At 42.5% G+C, this 17,533-nt stretch overlaps 1 protein-coding gene across 1 annotated transcript in view; it reads left to right on the top strand.

Annotated features, from left to right (window-relative positions):
• The window catches only part of PDCD1LG2 (programmed cell death 1 ligand 2), a 50,448-nt gene that overhangs the window by 24,589 nt on the left and 8,326 nt on the right, over positions 1-17,533 (top strand). The window contains exons 4-6 of the mRNA XM_007182300.2: positions 708-974; positions 8,620-8,757; positions 13,337-13,386. Of these exons, the coding sequence (XP_007182362.2) occupies positions 708-974; positions 8,620-8,757; positions 13,337-13,386 (455 nt within the window). The remainder of the gene's footprint in view (positions 1-707; positions 975-8,619; positions 8,758-13,336; positions 13,387-17,533) is intronic.

The following is a 17,533-nucleotide window of genomic DNA, read 5'->3' as shown; positions in this document are numbered from 1 at the left end:
GTAGAGCTGATTCACTTTGTTATACAGCAGAAACTAACACAACAATGTAAAGCAATTATACTCCAATAAAGATGTTAAAAAAACAAAAACACAAACCCAGATGGAACAATCTGGGACGAAGATGGCAATGAATCTGACCTCCAACAGATATCTAGGTCCTTATTTTTTCTCCTCCTAATCTTAAAGAGGACAGAGGAAAGGAAGACATGGAAAGAAAATTTTCTCCTGAAGATGTTAGGAAAAGTACTAAATAAAGTGAGATGTGGGGGTTATCTAGTGATTTAGTTTATCCAGCCTCTCTTTTCTCCAATCCCCAATTGTAAGATAATTTACATTAATATGGGATGCCACAGATTGTGGTAGGGTAAAGCACCATTGAGATTTGGAATCAAACCTCGAGTGTGCATAAGTTGGCTCCACCAGTTAAAAGCCCTGTGCCTCTGAGTGAAACACTCGACCTCTCTAGCCTCAATTACCTTCAACAAAAATTGGGTATATTAACAATGCTGTTTGCTGTATTGTAAAAATTAAATAATTCAATGTATGTAAAATAGCATGATATCTGGGACATAGAAAATGTTTAAAAAGTTAAAACTAGTAGTACTTAATATTGATAATGATAATTTTACTTCACGTGGCATCGAGTACAGAGATCTACGGGAATCAGAAAAGAGAGACTTATTTCTTTTTCTTCTTCTCTTGTCCAGCTTCCTACAAGAAAATAAACACTCGCAACCTTAAGGTCCCAGGGACAGATGAGGTAGAGCTCACCTGCCAGGCTGTAGGCTATCCCCTGGCAGAAGTGTCCTGGCCAAATATCAGTGTTCCTACCAACACCAGCCACACCAAGACCTCTGAAGGCCTCTACCAGGTCACTAGTGTTCTGCGCCTAAAGCCACACCCTGGCAGGAATTTCAGCTGTGTGTTCTGGAATGCCAATATGAAGGAACTCACTTCGGCCGTCATTGACCAAGGTAAGAGCTGCCTAGCTTACCAGTCAGGGTTCAGGCAAGAAATGGATGGCACATTCAGAATGAGTAATATGAGGAGAGTGTAATAAAGGGACTATTTATGGAGGTGGGATTAGGATTTAGAGAAAGTACTAAAGGTAGTGCAGGGCACCTGGGGCTTCAAAAGACGGGGAGCAATTACCACCCTGGAGAGGCTACTGGAACCTGGAGAAGGGAGCTGTGGCCTCCGGTACAGTGATGCTGCCACCTGCAGCAACTCCAAAGAGCAGAAGCTGATGAATGGATACCACAACCTCGTTCTCCTCCCACCCTCCAGTCTCTTGCTGGTGCTTCCCATTGGCAGAGCCCAGGTGGAATTCCACTGACATGTTCATAAAGTCAACCTCTCAGAGCTCAGAACTGAGTGTTGGAGTGGAGAGAATGGATCCAGACAGGAAACTGAAAATACCCAGCATAAAGGCTCATCATTGTGATTCAGGCACAGTGCTACGAGTCAGCAGTATGAATATTACTTTGATGGCTTTGCTGCCAGCCAAGTGGTTTTAGGGTTTTCCAGGAAAACTGACCTCTTAAAAAAATCATTTAGAGCCTTCACTGGCTATGCTGAATCCCATACTTTAGAATTTCGTGCACCAGCAAAATTTCTGACAATTTTGGTAGCCTGACAATTTTTTTATCTGCCAAGAACATTCATTTGCCAAATAAGAGAGTTAACATCTAGTATCATAATCATTTCATAAGAGACAGGTCATTTTATCACCAGAGACATAAGTTTCCTATTGTTCCTATTGTTCCACAAACATCATGGGCTTAACCTCACTCTTCTGGAGGTCAGAAGTCTGAAAAGGGCTTCACTGGACTCAGATCAAGGTGTCAACAGGATTGCACAGGCTCTAAGGGAGAATTCATTTTCCTGATTTTTCTACCTTCTGGAGGCCACCTGCATTCCTTGGCTCGTGGACCTTTCCTACAGCCTTCAACACCAGCAATTGCATTACTCAGATCTCTGCTTCTGTCATCACATCTCTTCCTTTAACTCTCTTGCCTCCCTCTTCCACCTTTTAAGGACCCTTGTGATTACATTAGATGCCTCCCCACAATACATACCTCAACCTGATAATTTAGGATAATTTTCCCATTTCAAGGTCCTTAATATAATCATATCTGCAAAATCTTTCTGCTGTGTAGGGTAACTCATTCACAGGTTTCAGAACATGGACATGTTTGAGGGAGGTCATTATTCTGCTATCATAACAATAAAGGATATAATCTCCAAATAAAGAACAGTCCCTAGTTATGATAAATTTGACTTTATAGAAGATTTGCTATGTTGTCATTATATTTCACTATTTGCCCTTTACCTTAGGTAAAACAGAGCCTATGATAAGGACTTGTGTGGCATGCAGGTATTTAGGTGATGACCCCAGGGAGCAGAAGTGGGAGGTTTAGGAAATCAAGACAGGAAAGAAGGAAAAGCAGATATAAGGGTGCATTATCAAAGTTGTTGGTGTGGACAATAGAAGCTTAAATACTCAAGGACCACCTGAGGAGTGTATAGATCATCTCCTAAGATGTTTACTCAGAGGGCTTCAGGTGGAAGGACTAATCCATCTGCTTTTACCCCCAGTGGTTAACAGTTGTCCCCAGGAGTGTTAACTTCCTTCTGCTGTGAACTATGCATGCATGTGGGCTGAGTGAGCTCCCCCCAGCATCTATAGCATCAAAGTCATTCCAGGGCAGAATGCAATGTGTCCACTTGAGGTGAATCACTGACCATGAAGTGAGTCAAGGCCCACCCCGAATTTTACCCAATCTGTGGCTGAAGTCAGAGGTGAAGCTGAGAGGACGTGAGGCAGGACTACAACAGTCTATCCCTTGCGCTGCTCAAGTCCATCCATTCATGCCCTACATTAAGTCCACTGTTTCCGAGCCTTCAGGAAGGGAAGTAGCTACAATCTCTGCACAAGATGCATATACAAGAGTTCATGGAACAAGTTACAGCTCCTGCTGCTGCAACTGATCCCAAGCCATAATTGATGTTTGTCATTTCTCTCATCCACCATACATTCTAGATTTCCCTCACTCAGCATTTCAGATGGAATAGTTTGTTTGCCTGGAAGGTGGAGAGAAATAGGGGTTGGGAGTGACTCAGATTTTCAACCCTGAGAGACATGAGCCCGTAGTCACCTTGCCCTTAGCAGACTGAAGTTGCTGCAATTGCCTTTTCATTGTTATTACTGGGTATAGAAGTAACAAAACTCAGAGAATCAGTGGATCCCTGAGTTCCAGACATAGTCTTCCTTGCCTCCATTAGGTAGCAGCATTTGAGTTCTTCCTGGTAATCAAGATTGATTACTCTACCAGTGCAATGATTCTTTTCTTTGCCTGCTGGTCCGACAGTGGGTAGAGCTCAAGCTGACTAGGCAGTATCTAGATGCAATAGAACATATCCCTTGGTACAGCATCCTTTGGTAGAAGCACTTGCCACTAGGAAGCTGGACCTTTAATCCAGTGGAGCCTAAATTTGTGGAGATGAGAAGCAAAATTTCTACAAATGGGTCACTGGAAGTAATGATGAAAGGGACCAACCCTCAGCATTGAGGGAGTCCTGACATAAAAGTAGCACATGGTTGAAGCAAGACTGTCTGGGGGAAGTGAGTTAGAACCTGCACAGAATCATCCATCATTCAGCCACATTCAGCCATAGCTGAAATCAGGGGTAAGACAGGCAGAATATGAGTTGGGCACCAGAGATACCTGCTGTATCTCAAATTAAATTTTATCATGGATTGGCACCAATCCACAGACCAGACTGAGAACTTTGAAGTGACTCAATGCCCATCTCATCATTAATTTCCTAGCATTTTTTTTTTCTAGAAGAAAAGAATCCTCCCTGATATAGTTTTCAGAGGCAGCCAGCTCCATTGTCATCTTCAAACCCCCAACTCCCCACTTCCCCACCTATCCACACTTGGCTACCCAATTCCAGCGCTAAAGTTAGCCCAGCTTCTTTCTAACTAAGTTATTATGATGAAGTGAGGAAGTAAAGAGAGGATTCATGCTAAGGATTTGAAAGAAATGAAGACATTAGAAACTTACCATTTTTAGGGCCAACTTTGAGTGAAAATAGTGAATTAGGCAAGTTTTGACCTTTCAGTATTCTCTACCTCTTTTTTTAATCATAGCTAAGACCACCAGACTTGTCACCTTATAAAAATTGAGCTATAACTAATTCGTACCAGAGGTCTAGAGTCTTATATATTACAATCCCAGGGGAATTATTTTTTTCTAAGAATTGTTTAGTAAACTCTCCTTTGTTATGTGGAATTTTCTGCCTGGTTAATTTTTGGCCAATACTTTGGATGAAATGTGGTTTTCTAGAATGACACTTATATAAGAAACTTTGCTGGGAAACAGGGGCCTGGGTAAGATGAATTTGGAAATAACTGGAATCTACACTTCACATCACTGATTACATCAGTATTTTTTTCTTCATGGTAGAGAGGTGGAAGAGCAGATTAACCATTCTTCTGGAAGCCTTGAGGTGGTGAGAAGTTAAGAAAGAAGTAAGCTGGCTCTTCTCTCCAAGGGAGCCAACAGAGCTGATGGAATAGTCAACAATCGTGGGAGGGACCTGTGGGGTCTGCATCAGAGGTTGGGAGCTCCTAGGATAGCACTCATGAATGCGGCTGGCAGGGAAATGGAGGAATCTTTGTGCCGTCAGAGATTTTCAACCAGTCTCTAGAGATAGGTTGAGAATCCTTCCCAGCTCTATATTCATCCTATCCCCTGACATGGATCCTCTGCTCCAGGCAGCTCCGCTTCCTTTCCCTGTACTCTCTGAACCTGCTTATACCTCTCCCATCACCATGACTTCTCTGCTCAGAAGTTTCTTCCACGTAAAATATTATTATTCGCCCTCTTCACCAGTTCTCCATGGCAGCTCAGGTAACTCCAGGGTACAAGGCATCTTTCCCTCATCTTGCCTCCTAAAACCTATTGCCTGTACCATTTCTTTGTTTGCCTGTGTCTGTACTTGTCTTTTCTCTTTCATTGGTATTTTATTTTCCATGTATTTTAATTGTTCACATGAGTCTTCTTTATGTCCAAACTAAAGCAAAACCTCAGTGCTCTGCCCATGGTAAGTGCTCAATAAATGTCAGATTAATGGGTTGGAGACTTAGTCTTGGATGACCCCAGTCCCATCATCCCAGCTGCTAGTCTGTGTGGACAGCCAGATCAAAGCAGTCAAATGATCCCCTAGTTTGTGATACAAATACCAGCAACAAAATAACCAAAGTCACACATTCTCCCACAAAGGCATTCTTGCTTCTGTTTCACAAAGACATTTTTAAATTGTCTTACGACTGTCCCCTTTCTACTCATTCTCATAAGTTGAGCTGCTCACTGCTGACTTCTGTTAACCACAACATGCTTCTCCAGAAGTCAATGAATAAAACAAATATAGCAGTGAGAGTCTGGGGTGGGAGGTGCTCCAGTGGCTCTAGAATAGATGACTGAACATCCTAATTTTCAATCAGAAATGAAGGAGCAATGAGACCATTTTCCCTTTGAAACAGGGTTCCTTCCACTAAGGCAGTGTTGCATTTTCATTAGGAAATGTAATGAGATTGGAACACAGGAAATAATTTTAACAAGACCCTTGCAGAGCTGGCAGAGAAGTTCTCCCGGGAGTCTTGGAAGTGACTCTCTGGCAGTGGTCAGGAGCATGGGCTCTGAAGTCAGATGGACTTGAATTTCAAATCCTCTCTCTGCTACCTACTAGCTCTGAGAACATGAGCATATGACTGTGCCACCCTAGAACTCAGCCTCTCATTTGTAGAATGAGCGTAAATAATGGTAGATATCTAATAGGGTTATTGTGAGGATTAAATGAAATATGTTTGTAAAGTCCTTAGCAGTCAGAAAGGATGGAAACAGGAAAAAAAATATGGTACCTTTAGCGAGAGGCATGACTTTCTTGTCAGTGCATGAGGCTGTGGATAGGATAGATCCAATGTTTTTCCCATTGCCTCATGACATCATTGTTAAGTAGCATGCAATTACTATAAAACAATCTAAAAGAAGATGTATTAGGATTTAGGCTAAGTAACCTCAAAATACAGTGACTCAAATAAAGCAGGAGTATATTTCTCTCTGATGTCACATTCAGAGATAGAAGGTGGTTGGTTCAGAGCAGGTAAGTCACTGTATTCCATAAAGTCATTCAATAATCCAGGTTCTTTCCATCTTGTTGCTCTGGCACTCTCCAGGATGTTACCCCTGCTGAATTGTCAAAGCTGGGTCACTGCCACATTCATGTTTCAGCCTTCAGAAAGGAAAAGAGACCCATTCAGTGTTTGAAGGCTGCGACTCAAAAGACCCATTCTCTAGTCCTGAACTTAGTTCACGTGGCTGGCCACACCTAACTGCAGGGGAGGCTTAGAAATGTAGTCTCAGAGAAGCCATGTGTCCAGCTAATCCCTAGCTAATACTAGAGAAGAAACGGAGAATGGATTTAAGGGATAAGCAGCAGTCTGCCACAAGGTAACTAATGACAAGGAAGATTGGGCAAGGTAGACTAGATAGACAGATGGTCAATTCAGCCCAACAAATCCTTATTGACACCTTTCATGTAGCTGGCGCCTGGCTCTATAGGGGATTCAGAGATGACTTAGAGAAAATCTTTGCACTTCAGATACTTACAATCTAAGCAGACTGATGTCCTGTTGGATGTTCAATGTTAGAAAGTCTTCAGGAATAAGTAGAGTTTGTGTGTGGAAGGGACTATGAGGGAACATGCACAGGACAAGGGTTTGCATAAAGGCACTGAAGTAGGGACCTCTCCTGTTATGGGGACAGTGAGAACTCCTTGACTTATGGTGCTACATGTAGCAAGTGCTTAATAGCATTTCCTAGAAGATATTAATTAATATGGGTTATGTATGGTAAGGGAGGTTAACTAGACGTATTGTGGTGATCAGTCACAGTATATACAAATATCAAATCATTATGTTGTATACCTGAAACTAATATAATGTTATATGACAATTATGCCTCAATTAAAAATTTTATATATGGATTATCCAATGTGTAGATGAACCAGACTTCTTAATGCTTTTTTTTCTTAATGTTCACCACAATCTTAAGGATAGAGACAAATATCTGTGGGGCCCGAGCTTTGGATCAGACAGATCTAGGTTTGCAGTCCTGGCTTTGTCACTTATTTAGCAGTGATGACCCTATAGATAATTTAGCATCTCAGAGCCTTACTTCCTCAACTGTAAAACGAAGGCCTCACATTAAATGATATCTGATCCCTTCTCAGCTAAAACTGTCTGTGATTCTCAGACAGCACTATGATGGGGGAGGGCGAGGGCAGTTGGCAGGACTGAGCCCTTCCTCATGAGCAGTTTTGCCAGGTTTTTCTTGGACCAGGCTGTTATGTTCTTTTTTCTCTTTTTGGCCGCGCCGCACAGCTTGTGGGATTTTAGCTCCCCAACCAGGGATTGAAGCTGGGCCCTCAGCAGTGAGAGCACACACTCCTAACCACTGGGCCTCCAGGGAATTCCCTGTTATGTTTATTCTTTATGAGTTACTCCATGAGGCAAAATTCAGCCTTTTGGAAAGGGCACAGTTTACCCTGGGTACCCTTCCATCTCCCTACAGTGGATGCCCCTCCAGGCCTGCCCTTTGTCAGTCTGGGCCCCTCATTCTAACCAGTGCTCTCCTTTACAAGGCTTTCCCCCAACCTCCAAAATTACTCTTCTCATCCACCTCTCTACTAATTCATCTTTTCCTCACTGTCAAACCTTGATTAGCTGAGACAAGGAAAAGGGCTAGTTGTAGTGGTTCACGCTAAGGTATGATATTCTATTTTTTCAAAAGGATCCTGTTAATCCTGGAGATTGAATAACTGATGGTAAAAATTCTAAGCACCATGAGTGCTTGGCAGTGGAGCGGGGAGACGTATTTGGGCTGAGGGACTATCCTACTGGAAAAAGAGAGACGATGAAGGAGGAGAGAAGGAGAGAGAGAGAGGAAGAAAGGAAAGAAGGAAGAAAAAGGAAGCAAGGAAGGAAGGAAGGGAGAAAGAAAGAAGGAAGGAAGGAAAGAAAGAAGGAAGGAAGGAAAGAAAGGAAGGAAGAAAGAAAGAAAGAAAGAAAGGAAAGAAAGAAAGAAAAAAGGAAAGAAAGAAAAAGAAAGAAAGAAAGAAGGAAAGAAGGAAAGAAAGAAAGAAAGAAAGAAAGAAAGAGAAAGAAGGAAGGAAGATATAATATGATAGGTGTATCAGAATGATGAAAAGCATGGGGTCTGGAACCAGTCAGCCTGGATTATATCTCAGCTATGTCACTTACTGTATAACTTTGGGAAAGGTCTCTGTGCCTCACTTTCTTCATCAGTAAAATGAGGGTCATAGTAGAGCCTGCCTCATAGGGTTGTCATGAGGAGTAAAAGAGCTAATACATACAACATTCATATACATACAGCATTCATATATATACAGCATTCATAGGACAGTACCTGGCATGGAGTAAATGCTCGATGCAAGTTGGCCATGTTGGTTATAACCCAGTCATTTGGCCAACTTGTTGGTTTACCTCTAAGCTAACATGTAATGGGATTCTGGTGCTTTTCTTTCCTCCAGGTGATATGGAATCCCCCGAGATCCCTCCGTCTTCACTGCTTCATCTTTTCATCCTCTCCTTCATCATTGCTTTAATGTTCATAGCCACAATGATAGTCCTAAGAAAACGGCTCTGCCAAACGTTTTATTCTGGAAAAGGTAAGTGAGTTTCATTCATGGTAACCGAGTGGACTGGGTATCTGCAGTGTGAGACTCTGCTTGGCCTCACTGGCCTACAGCTTCCCAGCTTCAAACTTAAGTCCACTCAAGGCTTATGAATTGCTTTGGGCTTTTCCTGATGATTTTACCCCCAGAAAAAAATGGCTCCAGTCTTCAGTGAGCTGGAATCTTTACACTGAATATTTTTAAAGGAATGTTTTGTTCCTGTGGCCGAAATTGTTTGCTGTGATCTTTGAGCCAAGAAAATGTCATTAGCCTCGTGAAATCAGTGTTATTTTTGCAATACAGATGACTATGTGGTCAGAGTTCACTCGTGGGAAGATGCCAGGATCCTTTATGAGGATTCCTTTAGTTCTCATTCCTCCTTTCTCCATTCTGGGTCTGAGCTGGGCTGAGCCCTCCTCCTCCCCACAAGAATCTGAATCTTCTGGTTGGGCAAGGAAAGGAAAAAAGTACGAGGCCATCTGGGGGTAGGGAAAGCACATGATTGGTGGTGCCCTGAGGTCTTTCAGCAGCTCCCTCCTCAGCCTGTCACATGCTCACCAACCCATTCCTATTCTCTTGTGACAGCTGGGACAGAGCATGCCTGTAGCCTTTGAGCCCATGCCAGAATACCTGCAGGCCTATCTGGTGCTTTCCAAAACTGTTCCTTTGTCAGCACCCAGTGAGCTCCTCCCGAGATCTAAACATGGCCTATAGAAAAGGAAAATGCATCTGGGAATAATTCAGTAGGAATTTGGAATGGTCACTATTTGAGAATTGGGGGGCTTTTAGGTGATTGTTATCCTACATCTACAGTCTAACTTCTATAGTCTCATCCGTCGTGAAATATTGTCATAATTTTTCCTTTGACGTATGTGTGCATTAGCTTGGGTATTAACCACAAAACCCTCTACTGTGGAATCCAGGATCCAAGAACTATTGTCAAAAGAAAGAGGGGGGTTAGGGAGGAAGGAAGAAGGGAAGAAGGGAGGGAGGAAAGGAGGAAAAATGGGGCAGGGAGAGAGAGAGGGGATAGAAGTGGAAGGGAAGGGCAATTCACCATAAAGGAGGAATTACAGGGTCTTGCCCCAAAGAACTTTGACTAAACAGAATCACTTCTGCAAATCTATGACCTCAGAGAGTCATGACAGATGCAGCCCATCAGAATCTTACCTTCTGCATTCTTTTATTACCTCCCTCATACGTACCTCTCAGAAACAACTTTATAACCAAGGTTCCAGACCTGGGACCTGAGAGCCCATTAGTCACCTCAGCAATGAGCAGCAGAGTCTTCTGTCCGTACTCTCTTTGGGAAAATGAAATGGAGCCACATTTCTGAAAGATAGAGCAGAAAAAAGAAATCCTCCCCTCATCCCCCACTCCAATCTCAAGAGTAAGTGAAGCTATCAGTAGCTTCAAGCTGGGTGCAAGTCTCAGGCACCAACTGGAGTGGGAGAGATTTGTTACTAATAAGAGGTAAGTGAATACATTTTCAAATGATTCCTTTTCTGTTTTTAATGAACGAGAGTGAAATCACCGCTGCCTATGTAATAACCCCCATCTCTAACTCTTGTGCTTTGGGATCTGCTTTCTTCCAAGGGAGTACACGTTTACACGTGTGGAAATGCGTCTGCCATGTACGCAAACTCACGTCACAGAAGAAGCTTGAGAAGTTCTGGTACTGTGGATAGAGCTTTAAACCAGTGACAGAAGCTAGGTCTGGACCTGGTGCTCCCACATATTGGCTCTATGATCTTGTATGAATCACTCAACTTCTTTGAGGTGTTTTTTCCATCTGATGCAGGAAGCAATATGAGAATAACATTTTCCAGCTTATTGATTCAACCTCACTGCCACGACTGTGGTTCAGCCTGGGCTAGAGCAGAGCCCTCCTACTTGTCTCCCTGCACCCACTCCTGCCTCTCAATTTAGCTAGAACAGGCGTTTAAATTCTCAAATCTACCATGTCTCCTCTGCTCACACCTCTTCCGTGGCTTCTCACTGCTCACTGGGTGAAATCCCAACAAGCCCCTGGTCATATGACTCATGTCTCGGCTTTGTACCTTCATTTTCCAAGCTCTAGCCGTACAGAATTGTCTGGTCCTCAGAGGTATCTCATTCTTGCAATTCTGAGTTTTCTCATATAATATTCACTCTTTCTAAAATACTTTCTTTTCTTTGCCTACCTGAGTTGGAGTCATCCTTTGAATCTTAGCTAAGCTGTCACTTCATCAAGCCTTCCCTGATTCTACTCCCACCCCTGAATCTACTCCCTCACGACACCCATTACTTCAAATCCCTTGTTAGATATTTCCATAGCACCTACTTCTCCTTTCAATACACTCAGCACACATTACATACATAGGGCCTGTTTTAATAGCTTGGGCTATAAATGGAATTGCATCCCTTTTAATCTTCCACATCCTCAAGTACCCACCTGCCTACCTCAGCAAGAAGTCCAGTGTCTCCCTCTTACAGTATGTACTTCCCCACCTCCCACAGACTGTCAGGAGGCTTGCTTAGCCCCCAGGGTCAGTGCTGCTTCAAAACAGGCAGGAAGGCTACTGGGGAGCTAGGTCAGTTCACCAGAGGGCACTGGTTTTGAGCTGCAGCTGTTTCTACTGCCGTGCAACATCTCTGTTCCCTCTGGGTATCTCTTTCCACCACACAAAGGTACCCTTGCCTGTCCAGATCCCCACACAGACCAGAGTGATGCAGGATGACAACTCTTCTGGCTCCCCTCACATGGTCTGCCATTGCTCCTAAAGCAAGATTCTCATGGGCTGGTGTGGCAGAAGGGGCTTCCTGCCTTAACAGCAGCTGTGCCCAGCCAGCCTCTTCTACACTCAGCCTTTGTATTGAGCCTGGGACATCAGTCCTAACTGCCTTATCTTGAGTTCCTCTTGGCGACATTGCTATCCCAAACTTCTAAATCTATCAGAGTCAAATAAACGTGTCCACCCAGAAGGCTCTTTGGCTCCTAAAATTTACCCACCTATGTCTCAGCAACCAGCTCTGCACACCAAGGTGTATAGGGAGGCTGTTGACAGTCCATAAAGGGTTCTGTTTACCATCTCCACTTAAGAGGAACCATTCAGTAGTTTACGGCTCCAGGGTGACTTGCTGGGTTCCAGAAAAGAAGTTGGCCTTCTATTACAAAAACAATGTCAAATTCTGCTTCATCTGCTAATCTTTAAATTTCCTGAGTTCAGGGACTGTGTTTCTCTTATTCATCAGTATATGTCCAGTGTCTAAAACATTACCTGGCATATATAGATGTTCAACAAAATTTTAGACATTTAACCTCCCATGTGCAGATATGTATGCTAACCTGCTCTGTACAACATAGCCATATGTGGTTATTTAAATTAAATAAAAATTCAAGTCCTTGGTCATATTTTAAGTGCTCACATATTGTAGGTGTTCAATAACCACATGTGGCTAGTAGCTACTCTATGGGATAGAGCAGTACTTCCAATTTCTACTGGATTCAATAAATATAATATGATATTTCAATAAATATAATATATTTCAATAAATATCATTGAAAAACAAAACATATTAAAAGAATTTCTATAAAAATTTCTAAATGTTTATACTTGATTTCTAAATCTATCTCATCGTGGACTGTTAACAATCAGTTCACCCACTGGTACCAGCCCACGGACCACATTTTGAGTGGCACTTGCCTAAAAGACTGAGCCAGGACTTTGCAGGGATTTAAACCAAAGGCCAAATATGCTGGCTAATGCTTGCATGAGAACCACAGAGAATGACAGCACTGACCTCAGGCATTAGAGGCCTTCACTCAATCTCCAACATTCAAGGGCAATTTCTATAGGCTAACCATTGGGCTCCTTTCAAATACAAACACTCTTGGAGGAGATTGCAATGTGGGATAGAAGCCCTCTAAGTCCAGGCCAATGTCAGGATGGTTATGAGGGAGTTACAAAGAATCTGATGTACAGAGCAAAAGCAGAATTAGGGATGGATTGAGTTCAGGAACCCAGGCAACTGCAGGACATGGGCATCAAGCCCTGGAAGAAAATCAGAGTGGGAGGGAACGTGTGAAATCAGCGGTTGAGAAAGAGATGAAACCAGGGAAATGGTGGTCAGCAGCATCCCATCATGTGAACTTGTGCTTCTGCCCCAGGAATTACTTTGAACAAGTATGTCATTTATACCTTAGAGTAAGTTAATTGATCAGACCTTCTGCTCTGTTTAGGGAAGACAGGAAGGAAGTGGTATTCAAGACTAAAGCAGAACAGGGAGAGATAATTTCAGAGACATTTCCTGGGCTGAATACCCAAATTAGCAGCCCCTCAGCCTCTGAGTACCTGGGGGCCAGAGGCAGACAACAGAATGGGAAGTAAGTGGCGGCCTTCTTTCTTCCCAATTTTCTCCTAAGAGTATGGTTTTACGTCGTATTCAGCCTGAGGTCTAAAACCACGGTGGACATTTGGACTTCTATATGTGGATTTATTTGGATTTACTTTTTGTTCTGCCATTGTTTAGCCTATAAACAGAACTATTTCCTTGTTAATCTTATCCCATCCCTGGATTTTTTCTTTTTCAGACACAACAAAAAGATCTGTCACCACAGTAAGGAGAGAAGTGGACAGAGCTGTGAGTAATCATGATTTTTCTTTTCTTTTTCACCCCCTTTCCTCTCCCATCGTGAATCAAGAAATAACCTCTATTAACGCACCAAGGGCAACTGAATAGTTTAGGCTCGTGCAGAATCTTCCTGTTAGTGGCATTTTTAGCCCGTTTTTCTTGCAACCCTGTGTTGTTCCATACCTTTCTTGGAGAACAAGATGGTGTCTTGTATAGCCACAGAACAACTATGTAGCCTTTCGTCTGTCTGTATTCCTAAGTACCCCTAGAAAATAAGGCACAGGACATCTGGGCTCACAAAATTAGATGCATGGTTAAATTTAACAGTAAGGAGAAGATATTCAACTGTGGCACAATCAACAGCTGATGTTTTTGCAACAGTTGTTAAGTACACTGTTGGGGGCTGTGTGTCAAGGGCATTGCTGGGGATGTGGAAGTATGTCATGAGGTTGACAGGCATGGAGCTGGACTTTGTGGAAGAGAGAGGATGTGATCTGGAGGTTAGGAGAAGTAGGGTTGCTGAAATCATTCAGGCTCGTTGGATGAAAAGCTTAGACCCTGGGGAAGTGGTGTGTTGGGGACCAACAGGCCTGGGTCTCATTGTAAAATGGGTATTTCTGGCTTTCTTGGGAAAGCTGCCTTTCCCTGTAATCTAGGGATCACATGGTGTGACACACAAGTTTATGAGTCACCAAAATAATGATAGGCAATTCATAGAAATGTCTAAATAACTATGTATCAGCTAGTCAGAATATTCAGAACTGTTCATTTTCGAATTCTGTTGAATATATCCCCAAAATTCCAGAGGCACCAATTGTGAAAGTAACCCTAGAAAACCTTCAAATACCAGGGTCTGTGTCTGGCTTATGCATCAGACATGGCAGCTAATAAGCACAAAATAAAACTTAAAAGAATGAAATGAAAAGAGGCTCCTGCACCCTCCCCGTCTCCACCACTTCCCTGAAAGCGATTCTTGAAACTACATCCTGTGACTGTATACTCATCCCTGGGCACAGCACCAGGAAAGAATTGCAGCTTAGGCCGGACTGTACTTGATGTCCTGTTACCCTGAGCTTTTCTGAATCAGCAACAAGATTTTCTTGACTCAGAAAACTTTCAGATCAACACTGGCAGGCCTGATGGAAGCATTCATTTCTTGAGAAACAAAAATCCTATATTCCTATAAATTGATCTGCTTGGCCTACATGTGAGTTTCCACGGGAGAGGCCCAATATTTGTCTGAATTTCACGAGGTCAGGGTGTTTGTATAAGCGACTCCTTCAATGGCTCAGCATAAGGAAGAAAGCATAGTGGAAGTCCTGAGCACAGAGGTAATAAACTCAGATGCCTACTAGGGCCAGGCAGGTGATGAAATGAGTATACACTGTCTAGTATAACCTGATAGGAAGTGGGGGAGGGATTTCAACAAATTTGAGAGTATATTCCCTGTCAATTTAGCACTAGCCTAACATTGCCTGAGAAGATGGAAATCCAGATTTTTATATAAAAATGACCTAATTACTAAATGCTGGCTGAAAGTATTTCAAATACCAAACAAACTAAATAAAACGTGCCCGTAGGCTAATTGAGCCGGTCAATGACCAGTTTTCAAGCTCTTTCCTAGGGAGAAAATATTGTCAGGAAAGAGCCTAGGATCTGAGTAATGAAGGCAGAAACACCTATTTGAAGAACTGAACACTCAAAGGCTTGCTGCCAACCTAAATGTCTTTCCTATGGCCTGCCACATGGTCTGAATATTGCACTGTTATAAAGTGACTTCCTTGGATTAACAGTGTATCACAGTCATTTTTAACCAGTACAGCTCCTTATAAACAGAAAAATTCCACACCCTCTTTTAATGGTGTCTGAAATTCAAAATAGAGTAACTATCTTGATCCAAAATCAAGTTAAAGAAATGGGACTAATTCCCTCCTCTCCCTGCCCGGCCCCCCGCCCCTCCACAATTATATATAGTCACAGTCTCTACCTTTTAACCTGGAGGAAGGGAGAGTCAGGGAGGTGAGAGAGTGATGCTTCTCCTCTTTCTCCCTCACCCCTCCTTGGCACTTACCTGAGAATATGTGGTCCAGTGTAAATAAGTCAGGCCACTTGGATATACATCATAGAAGACATACATAGGAATGTACCTGGTACTATTACTTATAATAGCAACAAATTAGAAATAATCAAATATGAATCAGTAGGAGAAAAGATGAATAGGAAGACTAGACAGTAATTAAAATGAAAGCACCAAAACTAGATGTATTTTTGAGATGAATAAATCTGAACAATATAATTTGGAGAGGAAAGACAGATACAGAAAGATACAGATAGCATATTACCAATGACAGAGTTTAAAAACATGCAAACAACCCCTAAGTAGTGTTTATGGGAAACAGTCATGTGATATAAAAGTACAAAAATAGCATGGAAGTGATAAACATCACATTTTTTTGTTTGTTTGTTTTGTTTTGTTTTTAATTAATTAATTTATTTATTTATGGCTGTGTTGGGTCTTCGTTTCTGTGCGAGGGCTTTCTCTAGTTGTGGCAAGTGGGGGCCACTCTTCATCGCGGTGCGCAGGCCTCTCACTATTGCGGCCTCTCTTGTTGCGGAGCACAGGCTCCAGATGCGCAGGCTCAGTAATTGTGGGTCACGGGCCCAGTTGCTCTGTGGCATGTGAGATCTTCCCAGACCAGGGCTCGAACCCGTGTCCCCTGCATTGGCGGGCAGATTCTCAACCACTGCGCCACCAGGGAAGCCCTGTGCTTCAGTTTTGTCGTCTGTAAATTGAGAAAGTTGGACCAAATCCAGAAGGGCAAACAGGCCTCATGTCAGGTGCAGGGAATGCCTAGAGCAGAGATAAGGATGGTTTGGGAGACTATTTCTAGGTGGAAAGTGTGGTGATTGATGAATGAATAATGTCTGCCTTGGGTGTGGGGTGGGAAAAGTCATGGTTCTTGACAATATATTTAAAAAAAAACCCAATTATGCGTTTATATGTATTTCCATTCATCTTTGTCATGTACATACATACATAACATTATTTTGTGTTCTACATGTTTCAGTTGCATTCAGAGTTATTTTCAGATTGATCCAAGTCTTTGTAGTCATGTTTAGAGCTGCATAAAATGTAGAACTTGACTGATGATCACTAGTGATGAAGTATTAAAGGAACAAATTACTCACTTTTACTTAGCATAAGGTTTTATGGTTTTGTCAAGACAAATACCAATGTGTTAGATTTTCAGTAGATGATTTTTAATTTTCTCCCTAAGAAGTTGCTCATCAGTTATTAACTCTTTATTTAGAACAGATTTAATGCTTTGGATAATATCCCCTGGGAAGAAGAGGGAGCCAGACATGGAGATACTGATTTGAGAAATAGGAAGAGGCTAGGTCTGGGGCCCAGTGTTTGGACAGCCAAGAAAACTTGGTATGTGTTGTTGGGGGTGAGGGGTACCTCAGGCTTCTCCAGAGAAACAGAACCACAGAACCACTAGGAGACCAAAAAGTATGAAATCTGTAGGGCAGGCTGGCAGGCTGGGAACTCAGGTAAGAGTTGAAGGTGCAATGTTGAGCCCCAGATCTATAGGTCAGGCCAGCAGGCTGGGGACTCAGGTAGGATTTCTACATTACAGTATTGAGGCAGAATTCCTTCTTCTCTGAGAAACCTCAGTTGTTGCTCTCAAGGTCTTCAACTGTTTGAATGAGGCCCATCCACATTATGGAAGGTAATCTGCTTTATTTAAAGTCGGTGGACGGTAGGGACTTCCCTGGCGGTCCAAGTGGTTAAAGACTTCGCCTTCCAAGGCAGGTGGTGTGGGTTCGGTCCCTAGTCAGGGAACTAAGATCCCACATGCCTCAGGGCCAAAAAAACCAAAACATAAAAACAGAAACAATATTGCAACAAATTCAATAAAGACCTTAAAAATGGTCCACATGAAAAAAATCTTTAAAAAAAAAAGTCAGTTGACGGTAAATGTTAATCACATCTACAAAACACCTTCACAGCAACATCTAGACTAACATTTCACCAAACAACTGGGCACATTAGTCTAGCCAAATTGACATATAAAATTAACCATCACGGCATCAGGAGTTGAGGGGAACATTTTGCCTGGAATAAGTCAAGTTATCAGACCTCTCAGAGCCT

The sequence above is a fragment of the Balaenoptera acutorostrata genome, chromosome 6 (assembly GCF_949987535.1).
Source record: "Balaenoptera acutorostrata chromosome 6, mBalAcu1.1, whole genome shotgun sequence".
NCBI lineage: Eukaryota > Metazoa > Chordata > Mammalia > Artiodactyla > Balaenopteridae > Balaenoptera > Balaenoptera acutorostrata.
Note: the sequence above shows the minus strand (reverse complement) of the source record. Positions and strands in the feature narration are given on the sequence as shown.